The sequence below is a fragment of the Fusarium tjaetaba genome (genome assembly GCF_013396195.1).
Source record: "Fusarium tjaetaba strain NRRL 66243 chromosome Unknown NRRL66243_c0000102, whole genome shotgun sequence".
Classification (NCBI taxonomy): domain Eukaryota; kingdom Fungi; phylum Ascomycota; class Sordariomycetes; order Hypocreales; family Nectriaceae; genus Fusarium; species Fusarium tjaetaba.
The window spans coordinates 56,644-76,648 of record NW_023501298.1 but is presented as its reverse complement, the minus strand read 5'-3'; the positions used below and the strand labels follow the sequence as shown (position 1 = coordinate 76,648).

The 20,005-nt window shown below is 49.5% G+C and overlaps 9 protein-coding genes across 9 annotated transcripts in view; 6 read left to right on the top strand and 3 right to left on the bottom strand.

The window, feature by feature from the left end:
* The window catches only part of FTJAE_5318 (cytosolic Fe-S cluster assembly factor CFD1), a gene marked incomplete at both ends in the record, with an annotated part of 2,174 nt that extends 1,007 nt beyond the window's left edge, over window positions 1–1,167 (top strand). Inside the window, one exon of the mRNA XM_037351812.1 lies at window positions 995–1,167. Coding sequence (XP_037207612.1) covers window positions 995–1,167 — 173 coding nt within the window. The remainder of the gene's footprint in view (window positions 1–994) is intronic.
* Window positions 1,168–1,294: 127 nt separating this feature from the next.
* On the top strand, window positions 1,295–2,782 carry FTJAE_5317 (adenosylmethionine decarboxylase; the record flags this gene model as incomplete). Its single annotated transcript, XM_037351811.1, has 1 exon — window positions 1,295–2,782. The coding sequence occupies one exon, from the start codon at window positions 1,295–1,297 to the stop codon at window positions 2,780–2,782; it is 1,488 nt and encodes a 495-aa protein (XP_037207611.1).
* A 796-nt stretch (window positions 2,783–3,578) lies between these two features.
* FTJAE_5316 (UPF0271 protein) lies at window positions 3,579–4,913 on the bottom strand (the record flags this gene model as incomplete). Its single annotated transcript, XM_037351810.1, has 1 exon — window positions 3,579–4,913. The coding sequence occupies one exon, from the start codon at window positions 4,911–4,913 to the stop codon at window positions 3,579–3,581; it is 1,335 nt and encodes a 444-aa protein (XP_037207610.1).
* Window positions 4,914–5,331: 418 nt separating this feature from the next.
* On the top strand, window positions 5,332–7,383 carry FTJAE_5315 (uncharacterized protein; the record flags this gene model as incomplete). The annotated part of the gene is made up of 1 exon (XM_037351809.1): window positions 5,332–7,383. The coding sequence occupies one exon, from the start codon at window positions 5,332–5,334 to the stop codon at window positions 7,381–7,383; it is 2,052 nt and encodes a 683-aa protein (XP_037207609.1).
* A 1,293-nt stretch (window positions 7,384–8,676) lies between these two features.
* On the top strand, window positions 8,677–9,963 carry FTJAE_5314 (uncharacterized protein; the record flags this gene model as incomplete). Its single annotated transcript, XM_037351808.1, has 1 exon — window positions 8,677–9,963. The coding sequence occupies one exon, from the start codon at window positions 8,677–8,679 to the stop codon at window positions 9,961–9,963; it is 1,287 nt and encodes a 428-aa protein (XP_037207608.1).
* A 2,715-nt stretch (window positions 9,964–12,678) lies between these two features.
* On the top strand, window positions 12,679–14,192 carry FTJAE_5313 (amino acid transporter; the record flags this gene model as incomplete). The annotated part of the gene is made up of 3 exons (XM_037351807.1): window positions 12,679–13,074; window positions 13,132–14,085; window positions 14,133–14,192. 3 exons carry the CDS (start codon window positions 12,679–12,681, stop codon window positions 14,190–14,192), a joined length of 1,410 nt encoding a protein of 469 aa, XP_037207607.1.
* Window positions 14,193–14,639: 447 nt separating this feature from the next.
* Window positions 14,640–16,172, bottom strand: FTJAE_5312 (indoleamine 2 3-dioxygenase; the record flags this gene model as incomplete). Its single annotated transcript, XM_037351806.1, has 2 exons — window positions 14,640–15,654; window positions 15,700–16,172. The coding sequence occupies 2 exons, from the start codon at window positions 16,170–16,172 to the stop codon at window positions 14,640–14,642; spliced, it is 1,488 nt and encodes a 495-aa protein (XP_037207606.1).
* Window positions 16,173–17,159: 987 nt separating this feature from the next.
* Window positions 17,160–18,266, bottom strand: FTJAE_5311 (homoserine o-acetyltransferase; the record flags this gene model as incomplete). Its single annotated transcript, XM_037351805.1, has 2 exons — window positions 17,160–17,337; window positions 17,386–18,266. 2 exons carry the CDS (start codon window positions 18,264–18,266, stop codon window positions 17,160–17,162), a joined length of 1,059 nt encoding a protein of 352 aa, XP_037207605.1.
* A 314-nt stretch (window positions 18,267–18,580) lies between these two features.
* FTJAE_5310 (formamidase) lies at window positions 18,581–19,941 on the top strand (the record flags this gene model as incomplete). Its single annotated transcript, XM_037351804.1, has 4 exons — window positions 18,581–18,671; window positions 18,713–19,437; window positions 19,482–19,710; window positions 19,754–19,941. 4 exons carry the CDS (start codon window positions 18,581–18,583, stop codon window positions 19,939–19,941), a joined length of 1,233 nt encoding a protein of 410 aa, XP_037207604.1.
* Window positions 19,942–20,005: the final 64 nt, after the last annotated feature.

Here is a 20,005-nt window from a genome sequence, read left to right as displayed (position 1 = left end):
GCTCTTCCTCGCTGCGCTCGCGTGAAACGGTCAAGATATACGGATAAAAGTCTGTGTTCTCTGTATGTCTTGGAGTGTGTCTCACAAGCATCTTCATCGGCATTGACTCACTCAGGCACATGCATTTACGAACCCAACCATAATTGGCTCACTGCATCTTCCTCTCTTCCAAGAAAGTTACAATGACGAAACTCGTGTGGCCATTACAAGGATCTCCCAAGCCCTGCCCCACCAAACTTAGCCCGCCAACCCAGTAAAAATGGTGTCTCGACCTCCCAAAAAAGCTCAGCCCGGGTGTGGAATTTTTTCGTAAAAAAAACCTGCAGTTTCTCGGCCCAGAAGCCGGGGACACGCTCTACTTCCCCGGGCGTCGCAGCCATGTACAATGACCTGGTATTGGGCAGGATTTGACGAGTCGTACTACGTAGCTCCCACTAAACTGTACCTTACAGCTCTGTTTAGGTTGGGCTGGGCCACCTGGGGACAGAGGAATAGTTAGCACCGCCTTATTGAGACCTTAGCACATTGGATCGGGATCCAATGCAAAGAGAGAAATTTTGTTCATCTGCTCGCAGAAAAAAATAAACCCCAACCCCTCCCACTTCTTGTCGACGAGACCCAAAATTCTCTCACCGACAGAGTAGCAAGCATAAACAAAACAAGCATCAGTCACTTTGTTCTTTGGCATTCCATCTGTTTTTGCTGTCCTGTATTTCCATCTCTTCACTGTTTTTTTATCCCCCTCTTCATCGCTTCGCCCTCGCACTGCTCACGCGACCGCAAAACTTGGCTACAAGTTCAATGTCGAATAAACGTGTCTAATCTCTCAAACAATCGACGGTTCTTCTCGATACCGTCACTGACCTTTCTTGGTTCCTTTACTGGGCTTCTATGCGGCCGACGGATCTTCTGCGCTTCCTCTTCTCTCGACCTTCCAAGTGAGTTGACACCATCAGTATCAGAGCATCACAGCATCAGAGACTGACCTCTTCAGGCCCCGATAGCACCCCTTCAACGAACATCCACCGATTCACATCTCCCAAGTATCCCCTTCTGCCACAATTCCGTCAAAAGAGCTCTACCACTTCATCCGCTCGCGACCCCCCTAACGTCCCCGAGACGTTGTCCCCCAACCGATCGATTGCTGCTGGCTCCGCCAGCATCTGAACAAGTCCCCGTACCTGTGGGCCTACTCTCTCAAACAGACGCCGCATAGTCTGTTTGAGCGGCAGCTAGTGCTCCGCGGACTCTGCCACCGGGCAAAGAACACTGTGAACCAACCGCCGCCGCCATCATGACCTCCGTCCCGTACAACTGCACCTTTTCGCCCGCCTCGGCTACTCCTCATCTCACCATCAACCACGATGTAGCCGCCGACCTCGACTCGACCAACGCTTTTGAAGGTCCCGAGAAGCTTCTCGAGGTTTGGTTCGCTCCTAGTCCGACGACTCTGCCTCCTACTGCTCCTGTCAATGGCCTCAAGGCTGTTCCGGCTGATACCTGGGTTCCCATGCTTGATATGGTCAACTGCAAGGTCCTGTCTGTTCTTGAGAGTGACATGATGGATGCGTATCTTCTCTCCGAGTCGAGCATGTTTGTCTTTCCTCACAAGATCATTCTCAAGACTTGCGGAACCACTACCCTTCTTCTCGGCCTCCAGCGAATGCTTCACATTGCTGCCAAACACGGATTCCCATTCCACAATGCCAATTCGGCCGACGACATCCAAGCAGCCGCGACTCCATACCGGGTATTCTACAGTCGCAAAAACTTTCTCTTCCCCGAGAAGCAGCAGGGCCCCCACCGCAGCTGGAAGCAAGAGGTCAAGTATCTCGACGATATGTTCGACGGAGGTAGTGCCTATATGGTAGGCAAGATGAACGGCGACCACTGGTATCTGTACCTCACCTCACCCAACCAGCAAGCCCTCACGCCCCCTCGCACCCCCGGTGAGGTCGAAGGCACCAAGATCCCCGTCGGGACGTCCTTCAATGGACTGCCCAGCAGTTACCACGACGAGACGCTCGAGATCCTCATGACGGATCTCGATCCCGAAAACGCCAAGCAGTTCTATCTGTCGCACGCGAGTGCGGTCGCCAGCGACAAGATGGCTGCCGAGGCCAAGGATGCACGCAAGGAGGCCATCAACAGCCTTGGAGGGCTTGCCGAGACTGTTGACGAGGTTGATGTTTTCGCAAACGGCGACGACGACACCATGCTCGACTCAATCGAGGCTCTGACCACTGAGGGTCACGCACTGGGAACCGTCGTCTCGGAGAGTTGCGGCCTCTCCAGCGTCTACCCAACCAGCAAGTATCCCGATGCGCGAGTCGACGCATACCTGTTCAGTCCCTGCGGCTTCTCTGCCAACGGCGTCGTCCCTCCCGAGGCTGGCAAGGGTGAGCATTACTTTACGGTTCACGTCACCCCGGAGCCTCAGTGTTCCTTTGCTTCCTTCGAGACCAACGTCCCTGGCGGTCAGAGCGGACGCACCACGACTGAGATTATTGAGCATGTTGTCGACATCTTCAAGCCTGGTCGATTCAGCGTCACTCTTTTTGAAGCAAAGGGTGCAGCCCAGAACCCATACTGCATGGGTGATGATGACTCCAACAACTGGGCTGCTAAGCGTCTTGTTGATCCTGTCCGAGGATACAGACGCATTGATCGTATTGTTCACGATTTCGAGGACTACGATCTTGTCTTTCGCTTTTACGAACGTGAGGGATGGGCTGGAACTAAGAGCGCCCGTGTCGGAGAGCCTATCAGTCCTACCAAGTAATGTCATTAACTTGACTGTCATTTTGGTTATTGACATTGGACTCTCGTTTTGTCAATTGGAGGATACAATGGATGACCCTGTCATTTCTGGCCTAGCATTATGTACTTTGTCGTTCTTGAGATAGTTCGCTCTTTGAGACCGTTTTGAACATGTATTTTGAATTGATCATTTTGCGACAACTTTTGCGACACCCACTGAGTGATGCCCTGTAATGATGATCAGAACCTAAAATTAGTGCATGCACGCTAAATCAAGCCTGTACCAGCTGTGCACAGGTGACAAAAGTCTGTGTGAAGGGTAAACTCTGTTGACAGTGTAGGCTTGTGTGACAATTTTGTCCCCCAAACTTACATTTTCTGCGAAACCCCCAGTCACTGATAACGATACGCTTTCACGTGACTCTACTACCGTCAAAAAATTCTTTGCTCAATCTTTGTACGGCAAAGCTCCAGCATCACCAAAACCTCACAATCAATCACAAACACCGCCAAAATGCATCTCATGTACACCCTCGACGCTCAAGGCAACCGCCTGTATACTCTCAAGAAGGTCGCTCAAGGCCAAGTCACCAAGTCCGCCCACCCCGCGCGCTTCTCCCCCGATGACAAGTGGTCGCGCCAGCGCGTTACTCTCAAGCGACGATTTGAGCTTCTCTTGACTCAGCAGAGTACGTCTCTCCTCTCTCACTCTCTCAATTGATGATCTTGACTAACAAATGTCTAGAGGACGAATAAATCACACATGACGGGCGTTACGGTTCAGTTTGGGCGTTAGACTAAAAGTCTCAATACAACTACTAGTGCTTCTTCTTCGAGTTTATATTTCGTCCCGCTCCCACGCGAATCTTTTGACCGCCTCCTGCTCGATGCCCCGTTAATAAATCGGGCAGATAATCCTGATCCATGATATCCTTCTTCCTCTGACGTCTCTGCTCCTCTCCCGCCCGGGTAAACTCCTTCTGATCCTCCGCCAGAATGAGATTATTTCCCCATCCATTCTTACCACCCGCATTCTTGGGAAGACGACCGTTTGCAGACCCGTGAACGGGCTTGGGAACACTGTAGACATTGCCGCGATTGTTCCACTGAAAGTTCTTCTTGAGATGGATCTTGAAGTTGCCGTGCTCATCGGTCGAGCAGCTCACTCTGTTGAGAGTAGGTTGACCGCACGAGGGGCAGAACTGCTTGTTCATTTCCTTTGTGATCTTGAAGCAGCCGTGGCAACGTAGAACCCAGTTCTTGAGATGTGTGATTCGTGCGAGAGATGGTGCGACGAGGTTGAGGTTCATTCGGAGGGCGACGTTTTGCATGGCGTAGTCGGATGTGAGGACTGCGGCTTGGAGGGTCTTTTGGACGGGGGCTGAGGGTGTCGCTCCGGTGTCTGCTGCTTGGTGCTTCTTGAGGTTTGAGGGTGTGATCCAGCCGCCTTCGTCGTCGGAAGCGTCGCCGTCGGATGCTTCTTCAACGGCTTCGATTGTTTCGTCGGCCTTTTCGCCAGCCTGTGCAGTCGCGGTCGCAGTGTCTTCAGTCGTGTTTGTCACGGTGACCTCTGTGGACTCATTCTTGGACTCTGGCTCAGCGACAGTCTCTGCGACAGTGTCCTTTGCCTCTGCAGACTGACTGGACTCTCCGACTGTGGCCTGCTCAACAGGGTTCTCGATGGTCAGATTGTCAACAGCCTTCTCCAGAGTCTCCTCGACCTTCTCGACCTCCGTCTCAGTCTTCTCACCCTCAGCAGGCTTGTTTGGCTTCCCATTCAAACCCTTCTGGCCAGGCGTCTTTCTCAATCTCCAATCACCTCCATTTCGCTCACATTCCAACTCATACCCCAGCGCCAAGACGTCAATATCAGGCTTGCTCAGAACCGCCAAATCTCCTGTTCTTCTCGCAAAGTCTCGAATGACCTTTACGCTCTCGGGGTTGGGCGATCGTAGGGTGATGAAGGGTAGAAGCGTCGTCTCTACTCGTGCTCGGGTGGCGGCATCTCGAATTTCGGAAATAATGCAGGGGAGGGTGTAGAGTTGTTCGGCTTTCGCGCGGAGGGTGTTCGCGGGCGGGTCGTTCTTGATGAGAGGGCCTGTATCTAGCACAAGGCTGTGAATGGGCTTTTGAGAGGCTGCGTCTGAAGACATGATGATGGTTACCAGTGTTTGGGGTTTAAGATTGGCGATAATTTCTGTGGTGTTCATCGCGGGGCAAACTGGAATTTTTGGGAGATAAGATAAGAGATAAGATAAATATTTTGTCATTGCACGTGAATCTGCTTAAATTCATCAGTTGGCCAAACCTTTCCGCCATAGCATTCCTCCCGACTCTTTGGCAAGGAGAAATACACATAACTACCGTGAAATGGCTACCAAGCTGTGTTTCTGTCAAATTTAAAGACCTATTCATAGTCGATTTAACTCTAGTTGGCCGCCAAAATGGTTGGGCCAAGTACCCTGTCAAAAAACCCTCGGAATCTTTCAGGCGGCTGACCAAAGAGGCAGTAAAGCTGACTTGATCCCGAGCTCGCGTGAATAAGCTACTCGTCTTTTCACCAACACCGACATGAGTGAGACATGCAAATACTGTGACTCATATTTTGAAATTTCTCAGGACGAGCACCGCTCATACAAGTTCCGTCGTGCAATCGTCAGACCAGTCGAGGCTTACGTAGTTGGCGCAGATGCGGGTTGCTGGCACTGCGCTGCCCTCGTCCAATTCTTCAAGGAAAAGGGAAACAAGAAGGACTATATCTCCTACAGTAATCAGCAGGGCCTTGGAATATTTTCACAGCATGTCCCAGATGGTTCTTTTGATGGGAAATACCTCCCTGATATCGATATGAAGGTCTACCGGGTGACTGTCCAAGGCACTCCAAGCGCCGAGCCAGGGTTGGCACCCAATATTGTCATCCCGGTTTCCTCAAAGTCTGATGAATGCTTTCAGTGGATTAAGGAGCGGCTGCGCGAATGTGCCAGCGCGCATGATTGCTGGGATTCCTCAGATTTGAAAACACCAAAGCGTCTTCTCGAGATAAGCGACGACAAACTCATCCTTCGAACCAACATCCTCAAAGAAAAGTACGCAACGCTGAGTCACTGCTGGGGAACTCCGAGCTCAACTAGCGTCAAGCTACTCAAGAGCACCTCTAGCAATTTTACTCATGATGGCATCGCACTTGGTGACCTTTCATTAACCTTTCGAGACGCTGCAGATGTCTGCAAAAGACTCGGAATCCAGTATATTTGGATTGACTCTCTGTGCATCATGCAAGATGATCCCCAGGATTGGTTAGAGGAGTCTACCCACATGGCCGACATGTACGCCAATGCCTTCATCGGATTATTCGCCGGTCATGCGAAAGATGGCAATGGCGGCCTTTACTCCGATCGCTACGATCCCGAACCGTTCTTGAGGGTGCAAAAGGTGGCCGTCAAGGACGACCGTGGCCAAGAGAGAACCATGTGCATTCAGCGACAGCGCCTGATTGGCCATGATCTAACCTTCAGTTTCGACTTATTCCCCGACTTGCCTTCGTACGACTGTCGTCAGCTACCCACTGTGACAGAACCACTGTATCAGAGGGGCTGGGTCTTCCAAGAGCTCCATCTCTCACCACGTGCAATCCTCTTCAACAGCACAGAGCTCATATGGGTGTGCAACCAGGACGCGCAGTGCGAATGCGGTGAGACGACAAAGAACAGCTTTGCCACCAAGTATTTCTTCACCCATGTCCCCAAGACTGCTGACTACCCGGGTGCAGTCAAAGGAGACCTTTTCTATAAGCACGGCATGAGGAACTGGGCACATCTGGTCCACCGGTACTCTCGGCTGGGACTCACGTTCGAGAAAGATCGCCTGCCCGCGCTATCTGGAATGGCCAAAGCTTTCCAAACAACGGGCAGCGCTGAGATGAAGAACGACATGTACCTGGCAGGAATTTGGAAGAGCATGTTGCCCGAAGCCCTACTGTGGAGAGCAGTAGACGGTCCTCCAAGCGGCCCCGTGCAACGATGCAGATTCAGAAAACCCGTCGCGGCAAGAGGGCCGCCAACTTGGTCGTGGATGTGCTGCGACTTTACAGTGCACTGGCAGAATACGTATTTCGGCTCAGACTATCTAGTTACGGTTGACGATGCGCGAGTTGAACTCGGTAGCATCGACAGAGCAGGCGAAGTTGCCAAGGGACACATCGTTCTTCGCGCCGTCCACGTCGAAGAGGTTGCGATAGTATACCCTGACGATGCGGGTTTCAGAACGAGCGAGTATACCTTGCGAGATGACTACATACGCAATAGTAGTACAGAAGAGCTTGTCAGTCTGAAGGATAAGGACTGTCGCTTTTCGTTCCTACCAGACTATGACTTTACCGACAAGAGCCTTGGGGGTTTGTACATCCCGCCATCGGAGACGCTCTACTGCATGCCTGTTATTGGTATGGATGGATACTGGCCCTTCTCGGAAACTTCTCTTGTCTTGAGACGGCATTCAAGAAGTGTAGAGTTTAGAGACACGCCTGATGTGACTCATGTATATGAAAGAGTTGGTATCTGCGACGGCCAGATTATGTATTCGGTCAAGAGTAAGAAATGTGTGCATCAGATAGTCTTGGTTTGAGAATGCCCAAGTAGTGAACTAGATTCCACTGACGAAGACGTGAAGATGATCGGGAGTCATCAAAATATTGTGACTCTTTCCAGGGAAATGGCTGTAACAATGGGATCTGGTGTCTCAGGAGTCTGAGTCAATCTGGTTCATCACCTTTGCCAGTTTAATTAACTGTCTATGTCCGGTTGCTTTACAGCTGGCTAAGGCGTTTATGGGAATTTTTGGAGAGATAAGAGATAAGATAAGATAAATATCTTGATATGCATGCACATGAAGGCTTGCATAAAGTCAAAGCCGATGTTAGTGCATGGGTAGGCAAGGTTAAATCCATCGAGGCTGTGCACAACGTGCATTATTAATTGTTGCTCTCGAACTGATGTCGCCATTTACATTTCCCGTTGCTCTTGAATCGATACCGCTATTTAATTGTTGCTATGGAACCAACACTCTCATATTGCGCCATACCTATCGCCATAGTTGACACGAAGGGCGTTACACCTTGTCTCGACAGTGACTCTTCACAGGGCGCGGTCGACATGACAAGTTGGTGGATTAATAATGGAGAATGCCGTCGAAATTTACCGTCATGGTCTCGGAGGGGTCACCCGAGGAAAAATAGTCTGGCCTCGCGTAAATCTGTGGCTTTTTTTGCTGGCTATGACTCGAATTTATCGAGACGGGCTATTTCTGCCGACGTCGGATTCAGCCGTAAGACGGGGGATAGATGATGATGAATCTGACAAATGTAAGATGAGAAACAAGTGTCAAACTCAATGAGACAGAACAGCAGAAGTTAGACAGTAGAGACAACAGAGACAGCAGAGACTGAATGGAGGAGGGAAAAACCTTTCATCACTCGATTTTTACGTACAAGACCCCGCTGTAATTCCCCAGTGGACATCTACAGAACATCTCCAGTGGGTCCATCTCCAAATCCCCAAAATCTGAAGCCCAAGATCACAAAACTTATCAATCGGATAAACGGGTGTAAGCACGTCCTCGAAATGACGAAAAATAAGCTTAGCTTGAGACGGCTTAAATTCCGCTTAAAAATGACTACGCCATGATCTATTTCCAGGCCGGGGTCGGCTCGGATGGCACCTTTTTTTTTTTTACATGCGCCCTACAACATGTCAACGAGCTAGGCATGGTATGGATGGATGGATCAGTCAATGGGTCAATCACAACAGGGCGCAGAGGAGCTGAGGCAGAGATATAAATCCTAGGGGGTCAGCTGAGTTGGATTTTGGTCAGTAATTCTCATCTCCTTTTGCACTGAGCTTCACTTGATTGCTTTCAACTATGAACTCTGCATCAGCTACAATGACAGCCAAGGCTCCATCGTTTGTTGACGTTCAAGTCACTAAACTGCCTGCTACTCCCCCAGAGTATGAACATCTCGGCATTCAGCGAAACGGAAGCATTCATCCTTGGGGCTCAGCATATGCACTGGCCTCAACACTGAAAGGAAAAATGACGAAGAAACCTGAAGTTCAGATCCTCATCAACGGCCACTTCAACTCCAAAGTGTACACCACCAACTCTGAAGTCTCTGGCGTCGTCAACATCACACCTGCTAGAAACACTCGCTACGATCGAATTGACATTTCTCTCGATGGCCTTAGCGAGACGCGAAGAGATGGTCCTGACATGACACACATGACATCTCATCGATTCCTTCGACTAGAGATGCCAATCGACGAGTATCCTAACGAGGTTCTCGAAGCGGGCGTCACTTATACGTTCCCCTTCATCTTCAACATCCCAGCTCATCTCTCCTCCAAAGCATGCACCCACAAGACCGCTTCCGAAGACGTCTGGGAACGACACTTGGCACTACCTCCAACACTCGGCGGCTGGGAAAAGGACGACATGGCGCCTGATATGGCACGAGTGACATATAGCATCAAAGCCTATGTGCTCACACGAGCTAAGCAAGGTTTCAACATTTCTCTCGGCAACTCCCATACCATCAACGTCATGCCGACATCCTTCGAAGAACCCCCTCTGAACATCACCGAGCGAGACGATTTATACAAGATTGAGAGGTCCAAGAAGGTCAAGAAGAACATCTTTTCTGCTTCACAGGGTCGAATCTCTGCAGTGGCTGCTCAACCAGCTGCAATTCATCTCACCAAAGAGGGTTACGAAGCTAGTGGATCTTCGATTCCCATCAGCTTTACGTTTGAACCTTCTGCGGCTGATGTGATTCCCCCACAATTCACATCTGCTTCGCTCAAGATTCAAGCGCATACTTGGTTCCGAGATCAACCGATGATGAACCTACCAACACAGGGATCTTCAATCGCAAACTTTGGCTATCCATTCGCAGTGTCTCTCCCCAAAACCTCTCCCAAGGTTGAGTGGACTCAGAATGTCGACATGACAAGCACCAAGGATTCGCCCATCTTTCACACAGCGACAGTCGAAATTCCCTTCAAACTACCTACAGCCGACAAGATGTTTGTGCCAACATTTCACTCCTGTATTATTTCACGAGCATACACCGTCAAGGTCGTCCTGGAGGGCGACGTCAAGATGGACCTGACAGTTCCAGTGCAAGTGGTGATGGGAACACCCGATGTCTAGGAAACTTTCGTTAGTATTGCTTTTGGGCTAGTTTGGCGTTTTTTCGGGATGCTCCAGTTTGACGAGAGATGAAAAGATATCCAGGCGAGCATTATCCGATAGAGTTAGTTTTATTAATAGTAATTGTTTGTCATGATCCGGTTTCCCCAGATCCACTGTGTAGCTGAAAGCTTGGAATGTGCCGTGACAGCATTTCTGTAGGTCCACAGATATCCGACCAGTTGATTCTGTATGTCATGCCAAGAGTAGATGCAGACTGCTGAGTTGGTCTGGGGTAAGATTGTCGACTGTGGATGAGTGAGCCTATAGTTGGAGTCATGATTCCTTGTAAGCATGGTGGATGCATGTAACGCGACGCGTTGGCAGCTCACGATTCGCGTCGCAATTAATCACGGATGCGATGGAACCAATTAAATGACACAAATAGCACACAAAGGGACAAGACCAGTCAGACTTTTACCAAATTCTCTATGGGGAAATCCCCGGCTGTTGTGTGAATGAGCCGCATCATAGCCGTCGCTGCCGATAGCGGCCGTTGGATCTTACATCAGCGGGAATGACGAAATTGTTAGGAGAATTAACCCCGGACTTAAGAGCTGTTAAGGCAGTAGGGCCACAGTCATGTTGAACCTTGGAGTTTGTGGTGAAATGTAGGGTAAGACGGCGATTTGCTACCAGTCAGCACCAACAAGACGAACGTCACATCGTTGCACAAGCCAGCTGTTTCTACGTGTTTGAGGCCAACTCGATGAAGTGGATTGAAGCGTAAAATTAATGATAACATCAACAACACGCGAGCGCAGCGAGGAACAGCCCTCCGCTAGGAGCCCCCGGAGGGAACACCAAGGTGATACTCGTAGGAGTTACTCTATCACTTACGCGACTGTCTACATCGTTACAGCACAATTAAACAGGCTGAACTACCCTACATCTCCTACGTCAGCGTCAGGTGATCGGCACTCCCATTACTATTCTAGTCAATCATGCATAAACTAACTTTTAGCCCAATTTCACTCGTTAACTACCGGCCCCTACGGAACACCCTCTCTAGCCTCTGTGCCTCTCTCTAACTCCAAAACCCCAATCTCTCACGTACAAATCAACACCATCTCCAAGTCTAGAACTCTCTCACGATACTCCTCAGCTTCCGTGCACTCGGGGTCGGCCGTTTACGGATGCCTTGACTCGGGGATTCCATTAGAAATGAGAATCACATCACAGATCGCTGGTTTCAGTGGGCCAGCAACTCCACAGCATTACGAGAGAAAATACTCTGTTGACCAATGCGCTCCGACATGACCAATTGGTTCTGTTTCAATGACGGATTTTAATCTGGTGTTGGAGGTTATCAAGATAGGCCTGTTAGATAGGCGATGCGAATGCATTGATCACTTGGAACCCCGAATACCGAAGCCAGTGTTTCGCAGGAGATGAAGACATTTGCAGGCAGGCAATAGAATGGTAGTGAATGACTGACTGACTGACTACAGCGTGATGGTGCTACGGAGTATACAGAGTAGTCGCCTATTTTAATCAGGCACTACAGCGCGTGTTCATCGTATTAGCGGCTAGATCATCCCCCAAGGTCAAGTGACTTAACCGCGCCTCGATCACCAAATACCTCAGTGCCCCGAAACCTGACGCTCAAGCCAGAATATCCCGCTCAGTAATCGAACCATATACTTGCCATGCATTAACGCTTCTTCAAATCACATCGACATACGCTATCTCGAGGCCACGAAAGAAAAAAGACTCAATGGTCAATGCTTGGCGGGCCCCCTGCACGCTTTTATCATTCCCCATACCCCCAATCGCCACCCCTGACTAGTACACCTTCGAGAACATTTCGACGGGCGGCAGATTTTTTCCCGCTCACTTCAGGTAGACCAAGCCAAGCCATTTTTGCACAATTTTTCGGATGTGATCTGTATGACACTCGTGCGATAAACAGCCACGGATCCGACTTGGCAGAGAAATGCCGGTCACAAGCCCGCGTCTATTCCCGCCACGACTCCCGAACGTGTTTGCTTTCGCTTTCAGCGTCTACCGACTGCTCCGCATTCTCAGTCATTCTCGTACGTAACAAAACCCATCCTCTCCTCAACCTAATCTCTCCCCTTTGCGGAGTAAATCTCTGGGGACAAACACGGGTCTGTGATGATGATGAAAATTGGGTAATACGTAGAGCGGACGGAGAGTTTTATTGACTAATGCAAACATGGCTGCAGCCAAGCAAGAGGCTCTGTTGCGATCCACTTTAGGTAATCGAAAGGTTTTGGCGATCCACTGTAGGCGCGACACTGACTGCACACGAGCTCGAGCCTCATGACACGGAGTTTCGGCACCGTGGGCTTCTTAGAGAGGCGAGTAGACAAGCCGGGAGGCAGTCTGGGGTCTGGGGTATTAGGTTTCTGGTGAGGGAATTCGACATGTAAGAGAAACAGGGTTTGATGAGAATATGGTTCAGATTCGTAGGTCGCCTCCGAAGAATGGTGGGACTATCTCGACCCACTGGTAAACTATGTACGGATACAGAGATCGGCCTCATTCTCGGTCTCTGCTTATCTGGCTTTATAATAGACGCGGTTCCCTCTTTACTCTGTTCCCTTTGCCTCTCTTCATACCATCTTCAGTAGACATCTACACTTATACTCATACATACACTTATACCCATACCCATACACATATACTGCATCTCCACTGCATACACCCGCAATGGACCAAATCAACACAGCCCAAACGGCTCCAACAGACTCAAAAAAGTCCCGTCGAGAATCAGTACCAGACATGTTTGACACACGAACCGGCGAAGTCGCCGAGATCAACGACATGGAGAAGCAAAAAGCCGCCGAGGGCAACGCACACTTCCACCGTCTCGGCTGGAAGCGATTGACAGTCGTCTTGATCGTCGAGGCCATTGCCCTCGGCTGTCTGTCTCTGCCCTCTGCCTTTGCCACCCTCGGCATGGTCGCTGGTGTTATCCTCACCGTCGGTCTTGGTTTCGTCGCTATTTACACATCGCATGTCGTTGGACAGGTCAAGCTTGCTTTTCCAGAGGTTTCTCACTATGCCGATGCTGGTAGACTCATGTTTGGCAAGTTTGGTTACGAGGTTAGTCACTTTCTACTTACTGCCTGATTGATGTAATTTGTGTACTAACGTGAATAGCTGGTTGGTGTCATGTTTGCTCTTCAGCTCATCTTCCTCGTCGGATCTCACTGTCTCACTGGAACAATCGCCTTCCTCAATCTCACCAACAATGGAGCATGCTCTGTCGTCTTTGGTGTCGTCTCCGCCATCATCCTCCTCATCGTCGCCATTCCTCCCTCCTTCGCAGAGGTTGCTATCCTTGGTTACATCGACTTTGTCTCTATTGCCATCGCTGTCGCCATCACAATCATCGCAACTGGTATCCAAGCTGGCGACTCAGTAGGCGGCATGTCTTCTGTCGACTGGTCTGCTTGGCCCAAGGACAACCTCAGCTTCACCGACGCTTTCATCGCCATCACCAACATTGTTTTCGCCTACTCCTTTGCTGTCTGCCAGTTCAGCTTCATGGATGAGATGCATACTCCTCGTGACTATGTCAAGTCAATCTGGGCTCTTGGCCTGATTGAGATTGGTATCTATACCCTTACTGGCGCTCTCATTTATGCATTTGTCGGTTCAGATGTCAAGTCGCCTGCTCTTCTGTCTGCTGGTCCTACCATCTCCAAGATTGCCTTTGGTGTCGCTCTTCCTGTCATCTTCATCTCTGGATCTATTAACACCACAGTCGTCGCTCGTTATATCCACGGACGTATGTTCAAGAACTCCATCATCCGCTACATCAACACCAAGATGGGATGGATCACTTGGTTGGCTCTCGTCACTGTCATCACTGTTGTGGCTTTCATCATTGCCGAGGCCATCCCCTTCTTCAATGATCTCTTGTCCATTTCTTCGTCCCTGTTCATTTCGGGCTTCACATTTTACTTCCCCTCCATTATGTGGTTTATGCTCATCCGAAAGGGACCTTGGCACTCAAAGGAGAACCTTCTTCTCTCCATTGCCAATGGACTCATTTTCATTATCGGCATGATTGTTCTCGTTGGTGGAACATATGCTTCAATTGACGATATTGTAAGTTACTCCCAGTCACTGCGATTGAATCTCGCTAACATTTCCAGATCCTCAAGTTCCGTCACGGCGAAGTCCGAGGTGTCTTTACTTGTGAACCAATTGCTTAAGCGATATGGATATTTTAGCGATAGTACATTATGAATAGTACAATATTATGACTCAATTATTGGACCTCGGAGTTGCCGGAATTGGATCGTGATGATCAAATTTTCCTGAGCGTCAGACGTTTACGTCACTTGACCTGGACCGTAAATGCGACGAATTGTGATTGGTGCGCAAATGTAATCGTTCGATTGGTCAATGGCACGATAAGATAAGTCTCGGCGAATGATCCTTGATGCCGAGTCTTGGCGTCATCTAGACTCGGTCCCAAGCTACGAATTGACTGACCATACTCTGTACACGGAGTCAGATGGTTTTTCAAGAATATCGTGGAATCAGCAAATACTTCATCACAAGAACACCCATCTGATGAGGCGATAATCTGACTGCAATTCACAAAGGGATCAGCACACAATTGAAGCAAACAAACATTATTATAACTAGGCATGCTATTAAACACCCCGATCCTGGCAATACTTGTCAACCTCCTTCTTCAACTGAGCCTTCTTGGTCACAACATTATCCATAATCTTCTTGACCAAGATATAATCCTCGTGAGTCAAAGATCCCCCACCACTCCAAACTCCCTCCTCCAAAACAGCCCAGAGACCAGATCCCTTTGCAACCTCCTCCATCAGATCCATAACAGCAGTGAGCTGGTTAGGCAACCAAGTAATGATCGGACTTCCACCTGTAGCTGTAGGATGAAGAGTGTGCTTGATGATGTACTCGCGGGTGAACATCCAGTGTCGCCATCGGAAGCTTCGAATGTGATCGAGGACGCGGAGATACAGCACTGCAAGACCGTGATCGCCGGATTTGGTGAGGAAATCGCGGACACCGACTTCGTTTGCTGTTTCGCGGACATACTTGAGGAATGCGCGGTGAGGCTTGGGTCGATACTCTCTGAACTCGATGAGGATGTCTGTCAATGGGTTCTTGGGCATGGGGATCTCGCAGATGTGATCGAGAAGAGGAATGATGGCATCGTTTGCACCAGACTCTCCACGGAAGAATTGAGGCTTGTCGTCATATTGGCCCTCGTAGACAACACCATCAGGGAACATGGACTGCTTGGTGATGCCGTAGATGAATGTTCGGTAGGTCATGTAGTCCTTGGGCAGGGACTGACTCCACATGCCCTCCATGTTTGTCTCAATGATCTGCATGGCATTGAGAATGAGTTCCAGGCTTGCCTTGGCCTCGGCGATCTTGGCAGTGCTGTTGTCTTTCTCAACAGCGGCTAGCAGATCAACAGCGCCTTCAATTAGGCCGCCGGTCTGGGCGACCATGTGGATGTGAGTGAGGATGAAGCCGGCCTCGGACGACTTGGGGTCGAGACCCTTTTCGAAAGCGCGGACGAGACGGATGTTGTCGTAGTCATCGTGCCCTTGCTCGGGATGAACGAGCCAGTAGTTGTAGAGGGCATAAGAAGCAGCATAGGACATGAAAGCGGGGATGTCGAGACTAGATCCTGGTCAGCGAGATCAATTGACTGAGTGGTCGACTTACATCTCTGCACACTTGACAAGAGGTCCAGCGATACACTTGGGAAGTGTCTGACGTCCAAGTCCATAACCGCCATCATCACTCTTGCTATAAGTCTCCCAGCAAGGTTCAAGGAGATACGAAGAAGCAATGAAGCTATAATCTCTAAAGGCAGCAGTGATAGCAGCCATATCTCTCTTGTCCGTCCCAGGAACAACGAGATTATCAATCTCAGAAGTCAAATCAGGGAGAGCACCACTGTCAATCAGAGGTCCAAGAGCAAAAGTCGCCAGCAATCCTGGAGTGCCATCTTCCTTGAGGATAGGGATTTCGTCAAGAAGGTTTGAAACAGGATCGAATTGAGAAGGGAGTCTCTTCAAAGGAAGTGAGAAGGGGAGATATCCTGTGCGAGTTGTGATGGTGAAAGGATCTTCACCCTCTGGTAGTTCAGAGGGGTCCTTGCGGAGGTATGGGAAGAGTGTGTTTGCAGCAGACATTTTGTGTGATTTGACTTGGATTGATGATTGATGGCATATGAGTGAAGCCTGGCCGACACCGCGTCTATATACATTGAGGCCGGAATTACTATCGTGGCCGGAAGACTTTCCGGCCTTCGCCCTTTGTGAACAATGACAAGTATCCGATGATACCCTGGCCAGTTTTAGTTCCATGGCTTGATAGCTGCCAATCTAAGAGATAGTATTGATAATGGTATCGTGGGGATTCCGAACTAACGGTACGCCCGGAGTTTGGGCCCGTGTTTGAATCCACATACCCCGCGATATCTAGATCCCTTCTAGAACCCTCGCCCAAGAGTATTCACGACTCGTACTCGTTGTTCACCGCAACTTGGCTATCTCTTACACAACAATAACTCCAACGCGCCCATGAAAGAATTCCAACAAGTCACGAGATCGGTATAACATGTTCATATGATCAAAAATAGCTTGTCCCAAAATCTCGGCAATCATTGTGGTGGAGGAGTGGAGAACCGCCTTGTCGTGACATCCGCCCTAGATTGACAAGCTAGTCGGCGCCTTAATCTGACAAGCTGGGGTAACACGAGAGATAGACGAGTAATTGACGAGCGATTGACGTTTCATTGATAACATTCTGTACAGTGTCGAGGGCTATCAGGGTGCGCCTTAGTTGGACATGTAGATATAAGCGGTTGTGTTTATTGGTCAATTGGGTGTTATCTTGAGGGATGTCGAAGGTTCGGAGGCTTTGATGTCGGGCCCCGAGATGTCAAAGAATGTTGATTGCATCCCTCTATTACGAGAGGTCTTGTGCCGGCCTCCCTCCAACTCCAGGAGTGGACCGACTGTGCGCAATGGGAAAATTGTCAATCTCATGGCCAGCTTCATCTACGTAGTATGCCTGCAATTATGATAGACATTCATTAAAAGAAAATAAATCTTGAAATGTCATGAAACTAAATAAAGCTGGATAAATGACACAATAAAACTGCCATTGACGCACGCTCAACTGACATCTCTACGAGGAGCCTCATCAAAAAGCTTTCTCAGCCTCTCATCCAACCACTTCACATCCTCCATGTTCCCAGGCGGTCCACCAGCCCAGTGTCCCCAAATAGACGGATAAACATCCAGACTAGCATTATCCCCCATACACTTGACCTCATACTCTGAATCCTCGGGCCTAAACAGTCAGCATCAACAACATCCACAAAACCAGGGAGTTACTCACGGAAAGTAGAGATCTGTCTTGCTGGGAAGAACCAAGATCCTCGCCTTGATCCCCTTCATCGCCTTCTCAAAGTCCCCATCATACGGCTTCTGTTGACTCACATCTCCCGCCTGCCATGTATGAAGCATGACGAGCAGATTCTCAGGGTCCTTGCTAAGCGCCCACTTCTCCCAGAAATTCTTCATAAACTCTTCAAGATCAGCTGCGCCGTAATGCTTCTTGAACAGTTCATATCGGTAGAATGCCTGAGAGAAACCCCAGCCTGCGTAGCCTCTCCCAAAAGCTTTCAACCCGACTTCTTTCTCCTTGTCGGTCCATTTGCTGTCTGTGGTTTCGACACGTCCTTGAGAACTTCCTGCAGACGTGCAGCCCTTGGCAGCTAAGAGCGCTGACTTGACGCCTTCGAGAAATACTTGGTTATGAAGAGATGTCTTGGCTGATCCGCAAAAGGGAACGCAAATATCCATAAAGTCGGGATATTGCGTAGCCCATTGGAACGTCTGTGCCGCACCCATCGACCAACCCAGAACTGCCCTCAGATGCTTCACCTCAAGATGACCCATCAATTGATGCTGAGCCTTGACATTATCGTAGAACGAAACATCAGGAAACGGACTGATATCCGAGTTTGACGGACTCGTAGACTGCCCATTCCCAAAAAGCGCCGTTATAATGATAAAGTACTTCCCCGGATCAAGAGTCTTGTCCTCCCCAATAAGCCACTCATTATCGGATATCGCACCCGAGAACCAACTCGGATAAAGAACAGCAGGGCGTCCAGCCTCCCCAAAAGTCTTGTACGCAATCACCGCACCCGGCAAAATCTTGCCATTCTGAAGCTCAAAGTCTCCGAGGGAAAAAGTCTCGACGTCCATGGTCATGGTTGTTTGTGGTCTCCTCATCTGCCGAGGACACCCCCATCTCATATACCCAATCTCGATACGGGCTGGAGTGTACAGTGTCTAGACTGTACCAGCGTCATGCTAATCGCGGGGTTTCGCCCTTGGGTGACAATGCAGCCACCTGCTTTATCAGGAATGTCACAAGACGAGCTTATCATTCTTATCTCGTGCGGAGATGAGATGCGGAGGCGTGCGGCGAGATAGTCTCTTATCTATCAACGACCGTTATCACTATTATAAGAAGATACATTTGAGACAATTGAAAACGGTCCTCAAAGTTTAAACCTCATACAATGCCTGGCAAGATCCGTACAGCTCAATCCGTGTCTTTTGACAAACCCGCCTCTGAGCAACCCCATCTCCACAACAGATGGCATCCAGATGGTATGTCCTCAATTGACCTGATTGACATCGCTAATTTGTAGTCCCGAGTATTGCAACCGTTGAACCTGGCGAGACGGTCAAGATAGAATGTCTCGACTGGACAGGCGGTCAGATTGGGAATAACGACAGTGCAGACGATGTTCGCGATGTTGACCTTACAAAGATCCACTATCTTACTGGTCCATTCGACATCAAAGGCAGTCAACCAGGAGATCTCCTCGTCGTCAACATAACCGACGTCCAACCCTTTGACCATTCCCCCTGGGGCTTCACCGGAATCTTTGCCAAAGAGAACGGCGGCGGTTTTCTCGACGAACACTACCCCACCGCCGCAAAAGCAATCTGGGATTTCGACGGCGTCTACTGTTCAAGCCGTCATATTCCCGGCGTGCGCTTCCCCGGGCTGATCCACCCCGGAATCCTAGGCTGTGCCCCATCTGCCGAGATCCTCGCAGAGTGGAACCGTCGAGAGGCAGAGCTCATTACTTCAATGGCTGATTCTACAAAGATTGTGGCTCAACCGCCGAATGAGATCAATGCACATGGTGGAAAAGCTACAGGTGATGTTTTGGCAAAGATTGCGAGGGAGGGAGCAAGGACTATACCTGGACGACCTGAACATGGAGGAAATTGTGACATTAACAATATTTCACGTGGATCTACGACGTATCTTCCTGTTCATGTTGAGGGAGCCAAGTTTTCTGTTGGAGATCTCCATTTTAGTCAGGGTGATGGTGAGATTAGTTTCTGCGGTGCTATCGAAATGGTAAGTCTCGACACTTGACATTGGATACTGTCCTAACAGTTTAGGCTGGTATCATCACGATCAAGTTTGATCTCATCAAAGGCGGCATGAAGTCGCGTGGTCTCAAGAGTCCAGTTTACAGACCAGGCGACATGGGACCTACCTTTAGTCCCTCACGCTACCTAATCTTTGAAGGCTTCTCCGTCGACGAGAATGGAAAGCAGCATTTCATGGATGCAACCATAGCTTACAGACAATCATGTCTCCGTGCAATCGAATACCTCAAGCAATTCGGTAAGTCACTTCCATTACTGTCAAAACACAACTGACGATGCAGGCTACTCTGGAGAACAAATCTACCTGTTACTCTCCTGCGCACCCATCCGCGGCGCCATCGCAGGAATAGTCGACATTCCCAACGCGTGCACAACTCTCGGCATACCGATGGATATTTTTGACTTTGACATTTCTATTGAGAGCGAGCCTGTTGCTAGAGATATGGGTGCTTGTCCTGTATCTAAGTAGGAAGTCCAACGTCTCGTTTAAACTCTTGTAGCCACTCTGCGTTGTCGACGGGGGTTTGGTTCCA